Source organism: Ictalurus furcatus, chromosome 9, assembly GCF_023375685.1.
Source record: "Ictalurus furcatus strain D&B chromosome 9, Billie_1.0, whole genome shotgun sequence".
Lineage (NCBI taxonomy): Eukaryota > Metazoa > Chordata > Actinopteri > Siluriformes > Ictaluridae > Ictalurus > Ictalurus furcatus.
Window position 1 is genome coordinate 18,133,315 of NC_071263.1, and position 13,656 is coordinate 18,146,970.

General features: G+C 38.3%; 1 protein-coding gene across 3 annotated transcripts; it reads left to right on the forward strand.

The window, feature by feature from the left end:
- Window positions 1–4: 4 nt before the first annotated feature.
- Window positions 5–13,638, forward strand: ahi1 (Abelson helper integration site 1). 3 transcript variants are annotated; one of them, XM_053633360.1, is made up of 28 exons: window positions 5–95; window positions 442–535; window positions 645–704; window positions 1,192–1,319; window positions 1,454–1,992; window positions 2,224–2,363; window positions 2,472–2,661; window positions 2,831–3,023; window positions 3,105–3,200; window positions 4,192–4,377; window positions 4,683–4,835; window positions 4,959–5,091; window positions 5,482–5,605; window positions 5,689–5,918; window positions 6,011–6,117; window positions 6,226–6,344; window positions 7,763–7,893; window positions 8,362–8,502; window positions 9,033–9,223; window positions 9,390–9,435; window positions 9,546–9,583; window positions 9,708–9,822; window positions 9,976–10,031; window positions 10,160–10,216; window positions 10,371–10,533; window positions 10,620–10,714; window positions 11,035–11,114; window positions 13,354–13,638. In XM_053633360.1, exons 3-28 carry the CDS (start codon window positions 695–697, stop codon window positions 13,523–13,525), a joined length of 3,633 nt encoding a protein of 1,210 aa, XP_053489335.1. In that variant the 5' UTR covers window positions 5–95; window positions 442–535; window positions 645–694; the 3' UTR covers window positions 13,526–13,638. The 3 variants fall into 3 exon arrangements, with proteins under 3 accessions (XP_053489335.1, XP_053489336.1, XP_053489338.1); XM_053633361.1 differs by having other exon boundaries at window positions 2,475–2,661; XM_053633363.1 differs by having other exon boundaries at window positions 1,195–1,319.
- Window positions 13,639–13,656: the final 18 nt, after the last annotated feature.

Below are 13,656 nucleotides of genomic sequence, written 5' to 3' on the forward strand. Positions count from 1 at the left end.
ATTACTGGATACCATCGCAACCGCTCACTGGCTATTACAATAGCTAGTTAAAAATAAAAAATAAAACAGTTAAAAAGCCATGATTAAGTTTGTAGGTAAGTAACACACACTATATAACAGATCCTAATAAGTGTTGATTATTACGAAAAGATTAAGCTGGTCGTCAGTTTATATTTGTTGCTAATGTGATTATACTGTGGTAGCGGGGTGCTAACCTGGCAACATTAGAGTAGCGTTAAGTGAAATAACGGTGATTCAGACAACGCAGACACGCCTTCAAATAAACACAAAAAAGTTACCAAAAGTCTCGCTTTCTTTCTAAAACGGTTTGCAAGAATCTTATCATTGTGCATACTACTGTAATTTCTTAGAGTAATATTACTCGGGTGCATGTGGATTAGCCAGATTGCTAACTAATTTACATCACGCCTTCTTTGCCAGGCTTTTCTGGAGCAGCTTAAACCATCAGAATTCACTTCCGGCTGTTTTCACTCGAGCATCAGCATCAGCACAATCCTCTTTGGCGGATACTCAAGTAGAAAGTCTTGCATATCCTTTTACTTCACATTACTTCCATCTTTTAGTCCACATTTTAAACAGTAATTTATATATATTATATATATGTATACTTTAATCGTTTTCAGATTGAGGTGCATTTTGTACACAGAATGAATTTGCCCCTGAATTTTCGAGAATGCCGGCAGGTAAGGACTTTATACTTGCATTTATTCCCATCCTCACACAAAGCATTACACTGTTTGGCCAAGCATGTGTGGACACCTGACCGTCACATGCATTTGTGGGTCTTCCCCAAACAAGAATGTCTTTGTATGCTGTAGCATTAAGAATTTCCTTTACTGGAAAGTGTTCAAACCTGTTCCAGCACGACTATGCCCCGTGCACAAAGTGAGGTTCGTAAGGACATGGTTTGCCAAGGTTGATGTAGAAGAACTTGAGTGGCCTGCACAAAACCCTGACCTCAACCCCAGCGAACACCACATCCATGCCCCAAAATCTAGTGGAAAGCTTTCACATAAAACGTGGAGGTTATTGTAACAGTAAAGGGGACCAACTCTGCATTGATGGCTGTGGTTTTGGAATGGGCACATATGGGTGTGATGGTCAGGTGTCCAAATACTTTTGGCCACACAGTGTAGGTGGGGTCATTTGACAGTTTAACTCACTTTTTAGCAGGTCAGAGTGATGTAAGAGCAAAGCCGAGAACCCAGTTTGATGAGGTTTTAAGGAGATACACAAACCCTCCTTCACAGAAGAAAAAGCCAAAACAACAAGTTGAGCAGCTGCGGGAGAATGTTGAAGTATGAAATGAGTTTGCTAGAAATGAAAGCAATTCACAACTGACCATTAACATGTATAATATTATAAACAGTAAATAGGCAAAGTTTCTTGCTCAGTATTGGAAATGATTTGCCCCCATTCTGTTCTCTTGCAGCTTCAGACTTTAAGGAAAAACCTGACCAAGGACACTGAGGAAGATGAGACCATTCTCAATAACACATATGACCCTGTTCAGGGCAGCCCAAGGTACACGAAGAACAGGCGCAGGGAGAATGAGGTGTTCACGAAAGCCAACGTCAGTAATGTTGGTGAGGAAATGTCCACTGCAATCTCAGGAAGAAAGAAGAGCAAAAGAGCACTCCCTCCACCACCAGCTGTTCAAGATGAACATGAGAGTGAGAAGAATGCCCTGAGATCTGAAATAAAACTTCCTGCTGCGGCAGATTTGGGGGAGAAGAGAAAGGGTAAAAAAGGGAAGAGTAGAAGAGACGATGATGCTGGTGTTACGAAAGCAGAGTCTGAACGTAAAAACGATCTCCTTAAGGAGTATCAGCAACAGATTACACAGGAGGAGCAGAGGGTGCCGAAGAAAACCCAGCAAAAGCAACAGAATGAAATGCAAGAAATAATTGTATTAAACAATGAATTTGAAAAGAAAAAGAAGAATCTGAAAGAAAGTAAAGGAGATGAAAGGTGAGAGTTTTCAGTAATTGAGTTGGTACAGAGATTGATGTATTTCAATAAAGTTGTGTGATTAATCTCCCACACAGAAATTTCTCAACTAAAATGAGATTTTTTTTTTATTTCTTTGCTCAACAATATTGATTCTCTTCCATATTCAGTTTGTTCTGACGAACGTAAAATGAATCAGAATAATCTTGTTTTTCTGTCTTTATAATACATATGCCTTTTTGATATTACAAGTGAACTTCCATCAAAACGCCACCAAAATCGGGTGGAGTTAGCAGCTGATAAAACTAATTCAAAAGAAGACTTTCAAAATGAGGAGGAGAAAGAAGAGACAGTCAAGCCCATAGGCAAAAAGAAGAAGAAAAGAAAGCAAGGTAAGTAATGCAGCACATAGTCATCATTCTGGCAGCAATTCACCAGACTCATGAATCTACTTTTATGGTATTGACAGTAGTTGGGTTGTGTTGGCTCATTGTTGGCAGAAGTGATCGTACAGGACAGTCAGACAGAAGTGGATGCATCTCCTAGCCAGGCCTATGATGACAGCCTGGTCCTGGGAGTTTACATTCACCGTACAGACCGACTCAAGACGGACCTTCTGGTGTCCCACCCCATGGTCAAAGTCCATGTTGTGGATGAAATCACTGGACAGTATGTCAAGAAAGAGGACAGGTAGGTATTTGACAGGTCTTCTGTAAAAACATAACACTGCTAGACATGCATCTGATTAGTGTTCTGGCCTGAATTGTGAAACAGACACATAAATATATTGTTATGCTGTCATATTCATGTACTGATGCTTTAAAAATAATTTTTTATACAATTTCTCTGTTACACTCAGCCACCGTCGAGTGTCTTCCTTTTATGAACAGGAGAATGTCGAGCATGTCCTTCCCATTATAACTCAGCCTTTCGACTTCAAGAAACAAAAGTCAACAGTTCCTGAGTGGGAGGAGCAGATCATCTTTAATGAGCGCTTTAGTTATTTTCTTCAACAGAATGATGAGGCTCCAAAGGTCATCCTCTTTTTTGAGGTGAGCCAGTATTGATTATTCATTGCATTACGCATCATTGGTGCTGCATCATGATGAAGAAAACTTTTCCTTTTTTTATAGATCCTTGAATTTATGAGCATGGAAGAAGCAAGGGCAAATGTCTCTGCTGACCTGAGAGATCGAGGATTTCGCAAAATTGCTTGGGCTTTTCTGAAGGTACCCTAATATGGCTTGTTTACTGTAATTGGATTTTCAACAGATTTTATAGTGTATTCTTGGTATTTGCTCTCATACAAGGCTCTTGCCATTTTCCTCAGTATTGAGTGGTTTGCACAAGTATTCACCCCCCTCTCCAACCGTTCCACATTTTGTACCTCCTGGATTATATATATTGAACATACACAAAATTGCTTCCCTAACTAATGTTCTCATTACCTGGTCACTGACTTTTTGTGGACAGCCTTCTCTAGACAGAGCCACCATTTTGTCATATTCTTGCCATTTTTAATAATGGATTTAGTGGTTCAGTGCAGATTGTTCAAAGTTTGGCATTTTTTTTCAAAACCAAACCCTGATAATACATTTACAAAACCTTGTCCTGTATTTGGTTTTCATGATGTTGTTTGTTATGCCTTTGCCTCTAACTGGCAGAAGCTTTTTATTGTCTGTCGGTAGTGATTCTCATTATCTCAAGAACAAGTGGTTGAATGTTTATAGGATTTAGAAGGAATTATCATTGTAACCAGCAGATGATCTGATTAGATTTTGGAGTTGATCCAGACAGGATCAGGGTTTCGGGGTCAAATGTCTGAAATAGTTTTCTTCAATAGGGTTCTTCCTGTTTGTCATGTAGAGATGTTACTCACACATTCAGTAACTCCATGGCCCATATTTTGGGGTAAATACTTATGAAATGTCAACTTTCACGTTTTTATTTGTTAATAAATTTGCATGCTATAGGATGATCTGCTTCCCCCCCACCCAACTTCAATATTATTTTGTATATTTTTGTAGATTTATGACAAAATTCCAAATAATTCCATTTCAGTTCCAGGTAGTAACACTACAAAAATATGGAAAAGTTCAAAGGGGGTGAATATTTATGTCATGCACAGTATAGTATACTATAAATTATAAATCTATATCTTCTATGTCCTAATTTAGGCATGGCTTGAATTTGTCAAACATCTGTTAATATATTTTTTAGCTTGTAGGGACCAATGGTGTGCTGAACGTTGACAGTAAACTGCGTCTCCAGCTGTACAGTCCTCCACCCAGAGCTAGGAAAAATCCACAAACGCTCGAGGTGTTTCAGTGGTGGTCAAAATACCCTTGGAACAGATATGGCTCGACTCTTTATGTCACAGTGAAAGGCCTCAAACTACCAGAACATGTACGTATAACTTACAGCAATGACCACATTGTGGTATTTTATCTTATTATAAATTTTATTGTAAACCTATGATGTGTAGAAAGAGAGTTGATAAATCAAGGTCTTGGTTTATATCCTCATGTTCTTAAGGTATGTTTTCTATATCGAGCACTGCCAGTGGTTTTAAATGTTTTATGACTTAAGTTTCAAATTTTCAACACCTATAAATATTGTAAGAATCAGCAAGAATTTATCAAATATTTTTTTATGTTGTGGTGCATTTACTGAGAATGGCTAAGACCTAAGACCTATCTGATTGTCACTAGGTAGACCCCAGTATACGTTCGATGATGGCTCTGCAGCAGGAGCGGGGCAGCACCTCGTACACTGAACTCCATACTGAACTCACTCAGAAAACTTTCACCCAGCTGTTGGAGAGCAAATCAGATGCCATAAAATGGAGTCGCTTGCCTGGACAGGTATCATGAAATAATGTGCAAGCTGTTTGTTGAAGAACATATCCTATTGCATATTCTATCATATTTTATTCATTTTGTGAATACAGTTTTCTAACAAAAAAACAAACAAAAACATCCTACCAGGTGTGTCGTATTCCTAACAAACCGATGCTGTCGTTCCGTGGAGGCCAGATGGGCTGCTTTGCTCTTCGCTTCTCTCATGATGGCAGGGTCTTGGCTGCTGCTTGTGCAGACAGAGATGCTTTCCCCATTATAGGTGAATAAATGATAAGTACTTGACAAACATGAGTCTTTTATCGTTAGTGGTGCTAATGACCTTTTTCCATAAGTGATCATACTCAAAAGCACAACTGAAAGTAAAAATCTAGAACACGTTGGATGAGAGAAACAAACATCCAGTTTATTGTTCAAAAAACAACATGAGATCCAATCAGTGAGATGTCCCAAAGTGATCTGAATCTATACACAGACTCAATGCCCTATTTATATTCAAATATACCTCCTATATAAAATAAGAATACATTTCGATGTTGTAATCTCTGTTGTTGACTAATATCAAATCACATTATGCAAATAGTCACCAGAATGTTTTGGCCAAGTAACAATTTACAGAAATGAAACTGACTTTGGGTATGATGCTCTGTAGTGTATGAGATCCCCTCAGGTAAAGTTCTAGCATCTTTTAATGGCCACCTCAGTATTGTCTATGATCTCTGCTGGACCAGAGATGACACGTGCCTGCTGTCAGCATCCTCCGATGGAACAGTCAGGTAAATACTTCCTTGACTATATTTGGAATAAGAATTGAGATTTGCACCTTTATGAATGTTCAAATCCCATTTTCTTCTGTCAGAGTGTGGAACATTGAAAGACTTCAAGGACTTGCTCAGAAGATCCTCCCCCACCCATCGTTTGTATACTCTGCCCAGTATCACCCTCAAGCTCCAAGCCTGGTGGTAACAGGGGGCTATGATGGTCTGCTTCGAGTGTGGAATTTAGACATTAAAGACGTGAATGGACAACTCCTGCAAGAGTTTGAGGGACACAAGACTTTCATCAATGCATTGTGTTTTGACAGTGAAGGTACAGGTTGCCTCTGTAGTGTATTTAAGTCATTGTTATGTGTATCATATAAATATCTAAGTAACTGCAACAGTGTGGTGGTTCTGATGCAGGAAGCAGGATGTTTTCTGCAGACAATGCTGGCCTAATTATTGCATGGAGTACTAAAGTAGAGGGTGGTTCATGGCACGGAGCAGCGCGTCTGTGGAAAATTGAGAAAGTAAAATCTATCGTAGTACAGAAATATCGTTAGACATAAATGTAATACTAACTGTGTAAAAGTTTTCACAATAACTAATTAGTATATGGCATTAAATGTTTCCTCTAGGAAATAAAGGAAAGTGATCTGAATGGAATTCCCATCAGCTCACTAGAAGTGCATCCAAATGGAAGGCGTCTACTAATCCATGCCAAAGACAGCGTTTTGCGAGTGATGGATTTGAGAATGTAATTACATTTGATATGTATGCAGAGAATTTTGTGCAGTATTTTAGAATACCACATCTACATCTGTATTTAGTGAATGATGTAACGTATGTACAGTATGTCAGGAACCAATGAGAGTAAAATTAAATATACTTAATTTTGTATTTATTACTTACAGCATGTTCTCTAAATGTTCACCTTTATGCTCTAAGCATTTTCTCAGACTCCGTATCGTGTATTTGAGGATTTTGCTCAACATATTCAAATAGATATACTTGCTCAACATATTCCAATTGGTTCCTGACGTTTTGGACATCATGCAGAATCTGTCCGAAACTCAAACTTTCTCTGACATTTATGCATGTGCAGACAGGCAACAAAGGGATGGAATTACAAGAAGAGTGACCAAATGTAATAGTAAGGTGTCGAGCCACCAGAACAGCTTCAGCACGCATTGGCATAGATTCTATAAGTCTGTTTAACTGTACTGAAGGGATGAACATCTTTCTTCCAAAATATACAGTGCTGTGAAAAAGTATTTGCCCCATCCTGATTTCTTCCCTATTTGTGTATATCATACTAAATTGTTTCAGGAATTAAAACAAAATTTAAGATCAAACAAAGGCAACCTGAGTAAACACAATACAGTTTTTAAATGATGTTATTTATTGAAGCAAAAAAGTTCTCTAATACCAACTGGTCCTGTGTGAAAATGTATTTGCCCCCATAGTTACTAATTCCCCAAATCTATGAAACTACATTCATAATGGGGTTCAGCTGGACTAGACACAACCAGGCCTGATTACTGCAAACCCTGTTCAATCAAATCAACACTTAAATACAACTTTTTCAACAGCATGAAGTGGTTAAAAGGTCTCAGGTTGCCTTGCGTTTTATGGTCTATTTTGTTTGAAGATCTAAAACTATTTAGTATGAGTTATATATACAAAAACAGAAGAAATCAGGATGGGGCAAATATTTTTTAACAGCACTGTATTTCTTCAATTGGTGTTTTGATAATGGTCATGGAGAACACCAAAATCTCCCATAGGTGTTCAAATTGGGTTGAGAGATCATGACTGTGTAGGCCATAGCATTTGATTTACATATTTTCCTCATTTGCCCAAACCATTAAGTGAACCCTCGTGCCCCGTGGATTATCATCCTGGAAGAGACCACTCGTATCAGTATAGAAATATTTAATCACAGGATATAGGTGATCAGACAGAATACATTTTTATTGATTTGCAGTGACCCGTCCATTTAAGGTGGGGGGACTCAAGCAATGCCAGGAAAATTACCCAACATAAGAGATGCCATTTTTCCCTTTCCTTTGTCACCTGTCTATATATTTACTTTCTAAACATGTTTGTGGTATGGGCAGGAAATCTGTGACTTTGTCAAGTTTTATTGATTTGTGTCTGTGTTTTTTATTATAGCTTTGCTATAAAGAAATATATAGGTGCCACAAATTACAGGGAGAGGATCAACAGCACCTTCACCCCATGTGGAAACTTCATCTTCTCAGGCAGTGAGGATGGACTTGCCTATGTGTGGAATGCGGAGACTGGTATGCACCTTTTATCAGCATATAACTGTATAAAGTCCTCTGAGCAGGCCAGTATTTTTTCATGAAGAAATGTAGAGCTGAAATTGAAGAATAGACAGGATTAAGACTGAGCGCTTTATGTAAAGGTTCATTTAGTAAAGCTTATTAGGTTTTTAAATGTCATTTGCATGTTAATTTGGTGTTTAGAATAACTCTATACCATTCATGTAGATTTTTGGTTTTGTTTTATTTAACATAAGAATAATGTTAATAATTCCTAGAATAGACCATTTGAAAGTGTCCCATGTGGCTGCAGGTTTTCACTCCAGCCAAGCTGAACACATCGGCCCTCACCACTTTTTTTTAAAACAAGAGCGAACCTGATTTCTGCTTAACTGAAATGAAAACCTGCAACCTTCCTGGTATTTTCCATCTGTTGTTGCAAAACCTGTCAGTGAAGGCCTGTGTGTGCTCTCTGATCAAATGCAGGTGATCAAGTGGCTGTGTACTCAGAGCTGTGCTACCCAACTGCTCTCCGTGGAGTGGCTTTCCATCCCCATGAACACTTGGTGGCTTTCTGTGCCTTTGGGCAAAATCAGTTAATTCAGTTATATGTGTATGACCGAAAAGGTGAGTTTATATGTCTGCAGGTCATAATGAAAAAAAAAAGGCTTTATATCATTTACACTATGGGAGTTATTGTTTTCTGGCATAATCATGTCAATCAATACTCTAAGCACAACTGTTCAAATACTGCTTGTGCCTTGGGCGTAAATGCTGCTCTTTGTTCAGTATTCATGAGCTGGGCTTTATATTTACCATGACCAGGATAAAAAGTGTTTACTGAACATGCATGAGTAAATGAATAAAATTCAGTTTTCCCTTCAAAGCCATGCTTTCTGAAATGACAGGCAACATTATTGATGTACAAGAAGAGACGCATTCTTGTTCTAATTGGGTGGATTGGTTGGTTTTAAAGACTGTTTTCATTTGAACATATTGTACTGGTTCAGCTACAGAGACGACAACTTTAATAACTATTACAACATGTGCTCTGACCTAAACTCACAGATCCCACCGTTAACCCTTGTGTAACTGTAGTATAATTGCATGTAAAAGAAAAGCAAAATCATCAGCTAATTTTCCTGTTTGTTGTTTAGTTACTCAGTTGGAGCTGGAGAGTATGAGAGCGCTGAACAGGTCTGACACTGCTGTCAGTAAAACGTTGAGGAATCAGACCGAGATCCTTGCGTTCCAGGATACTTCAGCCTCTGGAATGGACCGATTTGCCAGTGCTGCTCGCATCTCCCTCAAGATGCAGCGAGCTAAACATAAATTAGACTCCGTTCTGGTGAGAGCATGCAAGGTTTACATATGCAGATAGTAATGTGAACTAGTCTAGGATGCATACATATTGTCTCTTCAGCTAATGTGTTTTAATCTAAACTACCGTTCTCTGAGCTGTCTTGTTTAAGTCTACAGCCCTGGTAAGAAAATGTTGAATGTTGTTGTTTCAGGACCCACATCACAATGCCTCTGGCATGGAGTACCTCTATGAACAGGGTGAGTAGTTCTGCTGTTTGTACAGATCAAGTGATTGAAATGTAAATAATTTTATATTATGTTTGAATGTCATTTTAATTAATACAAGTGTTTTTTTCTTTTAATTGAAGGAAGCATGTCTCAGTTGGGGAGGAGCTTATCCCAAGAAGCAAGTAGCTATGATACAAAAATATCAGTACAAAAAAAACAATGGACAACAACAGTCAGATATGTTTATAGTAATTCGACATAAAATGGAAATTTAGCTAGTAACTTGTCTTATTGTGTTTCAGGGTATGCATACTTCTCTCCCTGCTCCATCTGTGCTTTCTCCTCACTCCAATCTGCAGCTGTCCAGCTCACTTGGTGCTCAGCTTATTCCTCAAGCCACATTCAGTTCACAAACATGTACGTAAAAGCTGTCAAGGATTTACTAATCGCTTTACCATACAGGGCTCCCATGGTACCTCATACAGAGACATGCTCATGAGATGTTCAGGTTTATGTGCTCTGGAACATAGCTTCTTTCTGAAAAAAAAAAAGTTTTTTCCCCCTCCACAGTTGGCTCCACTGCTTTTGGATATCCCAGTAGAAGAATGACTTCATTAAAGCAAAGGGTGAGAATCATTTTCTGGTCAGATTGATCACTAAACAAAATGAGATCAATTCATAACTGTTACATTTGTATGGAATAAAGTTAAATTAGCTTCATATTATTAACTGCAGATTGTATGAATTTCCCCAGAGTCTACCAGATTCTGAATTTCCATTACAAGTTGAGACTGATGTAGAACAACAGACGGTACTTACGATCTCCTGCTTTGATCGTGATGTCTTCATTAAAGTTTTCTATTTACAGTTTCGTTTCTGCTTTTACATTTACTGCAAGTACATTCAGCTGAGCTAGATTGTAGTTATTTTGTGCAAGGTTGGACCCCCCGTGAATTTTTTCCCAGGTTGTGACCCTGTATGACTACAATGCAAATCGCTCTGATGAGCTGATGTTACGCCGTGGTGATGTGATCCATGTGCTGCACAAAGATAGTGACAACTGGTGGTTTGGATGCTTAGCCAGTGGACACCGGGGCTACTTCCCAGCTGCCTATGTGGCTGATGAAAGTGTGTAGAGCATTTTTGGTAACAGATGAGCATCAGATTAAGTTCATATAGTGCTTGTAAAGATGTTTTATCTTTCTCCCACACAGAAGGGTTTGATGAAGAGCTCTCACGGGCTATAGAGGCACAACCTGGACCCTTAGAGGAAATAAGTGAAGGAGTTATTGGAGCCACAGTCCCCAAGGTAATGTAATGCATGAATTTTAATAAGACGACACCCAAGTTTAGCTTTCAACTCCAGATTTTAATGTAATTTTACAGTGCATAATGTTCTTAGTGTTATCTAGGGTGAGGGTCTTGCCTGCACTTCTTTGCTTCTCCATGATCATTATGGAAAAGACATCTAAATTCAGTAGGACTAAGCTTAATGTATGCTGTGCTTTAATAACACTGATTAAGATAATTAAATAAACTTACTTTAATGACAAGTTAGCTTTTTAGAAAAGGGAACAGTGTTTTGGACTTAGCACTTATTTCTTGTCTCTCTTTCCCTTCCTACTGCAGTTGTCTGCAGCGGTCAGTGCCTCTGGGGACCTGAAGATCATTTCAGAGCAGGACACTGATGCCGAGGCACCTTCTGCCAAGTATGGCTCACTACTAACGCTAATACATTCTTTTCCAGAGCCCTATCATTCTTATGAGTCTAACATTTTAAATAGGTAAAAGATGAAGTACCTTAACTGTTTTAAACACTTGGTTTTATTTTTACCCAAAGCAAAATTTATGGAATCACCACACTTAGAGGATGCCCACCCGGCTTTTTTACTTTGTAGTAAAAATAAATAAATAAATAAAATTACAGATATGACACACAACAATTTGTTTAATAGCTGAATATTCTGGCTTCATGAAACATACCTCAAACAAGTTCAATTAAATTGTTTTAATTAATGGCATATTTTTCTCCAGATCAAGTAGAGGAAAAAATTATGGATTCACTCAATGTTGTCGAAAAAATTATGGAATCATCATAAAAAAAAACAACCCAAAACACTATCACAATTAGTACTTTGTTGCTGCTCTTTAGGCTTTTATGACGGCCTGAATTCTCTGAGGCGTTGACTTCACTAATGAAAAACAATATACTCCATCAAGCTGGATCCAGCTTTCTCAAAATAGGGGTTGATCCTCTATCCTTTGCAGGATAGAGCCTTGTCATGGACCAATTTTTTAAATTTTCACCATAAATTTTCAATGGGATTGAGATCTTGATTGTTTGCTGGCCATGTCATTGAACTGATCTGCCTTTCCTGAAGAAAAGCTTTAACACTCTCTTCTCTGTGGCAAGATGCATTATCATCCTGTAAAATGACTACTTCACCACCAACCCTATTTTCTATCGATGCAATGAGAAGGGTGTCAAATTTCAACGTACACCCGTGCCATGTGACGTGTTGAAGCATGTGCATTACGACAACTTGCACTACCCCTCCTGGCCTACAAGAGTCCATACAGAGCAGTAAAGCAGGTCTTCTGGTGTGAAGGACGACAACGAAGAAGAATCACAACACCTCGAAGAACCATGCTTGGGCAATCTCTTGCCACGATTAGCACCCATATACAAAGTGTATACCTTATACACTTTAAGGCTAGAATTCTACAAATGCAGGTACTTTCTAACCTGCACTCGTTTCTTCTCTTCCGTGTTTTCTTCAACTACCTCGACAATGAACGGCCCTGGGTCACTCTTGCCACCTTGTGGAACAAGTAAATAGTGCAAAAGAATTAAATGCGCATGTGTGACCTGCACACACGAAGTACGTGCCGTTAGAAAAATCAGGCGGCACGTGTACAGTATGTGCGTACTCTGCTGATGATGACAATTTGCGTCATATGTACTGTTCGCTGTTCTTAGTGTACGCGTAAAAAGTGAAGCATACTTTCTGCTTTACCTGACATGCAACCCCATATCATAAATGAGTGGGGATATTTGATTGTTTTCTTCAGGCAGTTATCTTTATATGTTTCATTAGAATGGCACCAGACAAAAGTTCCAGCATCATCTCCTTGTCCAGTGCAGATTCGTAATTAAATCACTGCATATCACTTTCATCCAATTATCCACACTCTATGATTGCTTCTCTTTAGCCCAATGTAACCTTGTTTTCTTCTGTTTAGGTGTTAGTGCTGGTTTTTGTTTGGCTTTTCTATACATACATACATCCCATGTCATGTCATTCAGCCAATTTCTTACAATTCTGTCACAAACATTGACTCCTGTTTCCGTCCATTTGTTCTTCATTTAGCATATAGCTTTGAGTTTTCTATCCTGACGCTTTGACATCTTCCTTGGTATACCCATAGGTTTTCTTTTTAAAACCTTTTGTTTATACTTGCACCAGATTTTAGACGCAGCTGACTGGGAACAACCAACATCTTTTACCACACTCCGTGTCGAATTTTTTTTTGAAGGAGTTTAAGAAACCTTTCCATTGTTTCGATTGACAACTCTCTTGTTGGGGCCATGTTTCCTTTCAAAAAGTCCAAGGTTAAGGACTATCTTTTCACTCCAGACTAATTTGCATTTTTAGATTTGTGCTTGTATTTGTTTTAGAAATACAAATTAGAAGGTGATTCAATAATGAAAATTATTCCATTTATCTTGTTTGATTCATGAAGCCAGAACATTGAGCTATTAAACAAAAACTGTTCCGTGTCATGTGTGATTTATTTATTTGCTACAAAGTAAAAAAAAAAACAAACACAGGTGAACATCCTCCAAGTCTGGTGATTCCATAATTTGTGCCAGGGGTTGTAGAAGCTGATAAGTCACTGTAAGTGTATCATGCCATGACCTGTTCTTTTTCTTACTTTTATTTAAAGAACTAAAAGGAAGAAGAAAAAGGTGAAGAAAAGTGAGCTCTCTTATGATCTTCCACCAACCACAGCAGCAGATCCCGACACTTCTGTACCATCTACCAGAAAAAAGAGACCTCTTCCAAGATTAGAACAAACCAACAGTGCTTTGAAATCTGATGATACAAATCAGGAATAAGGGTCAGATTGGGGTGACAATTAATACTCAGGAAAAAAGAAAACTATATGCATATCAAGCCTTCTATCTAAATGTATTTTGTAATATTTATTTTAATAACCAAAATTAAGTGATTTCTCATGTTTTCTTTT

Bases quoted from the DNA above. Each gene is read 5' to 3' on its own strand.
- ahi1 (XM_053633360.1), top strand. The intron at 3,024-3,104 runs GTGAGCCAGTAT...CTTTTTTTATAG, and splicing joins AGGTCATCCTCTTTTTTGAG to ATCCTTGAATTTATGAGCAT. The intron at 4,378-4,682 runs GTACGTATAACT...GATTGTCACTAG, and splicing joins GCCTCAAACTACCAGAACAT to GTAGACCCCAGTATACGTTC.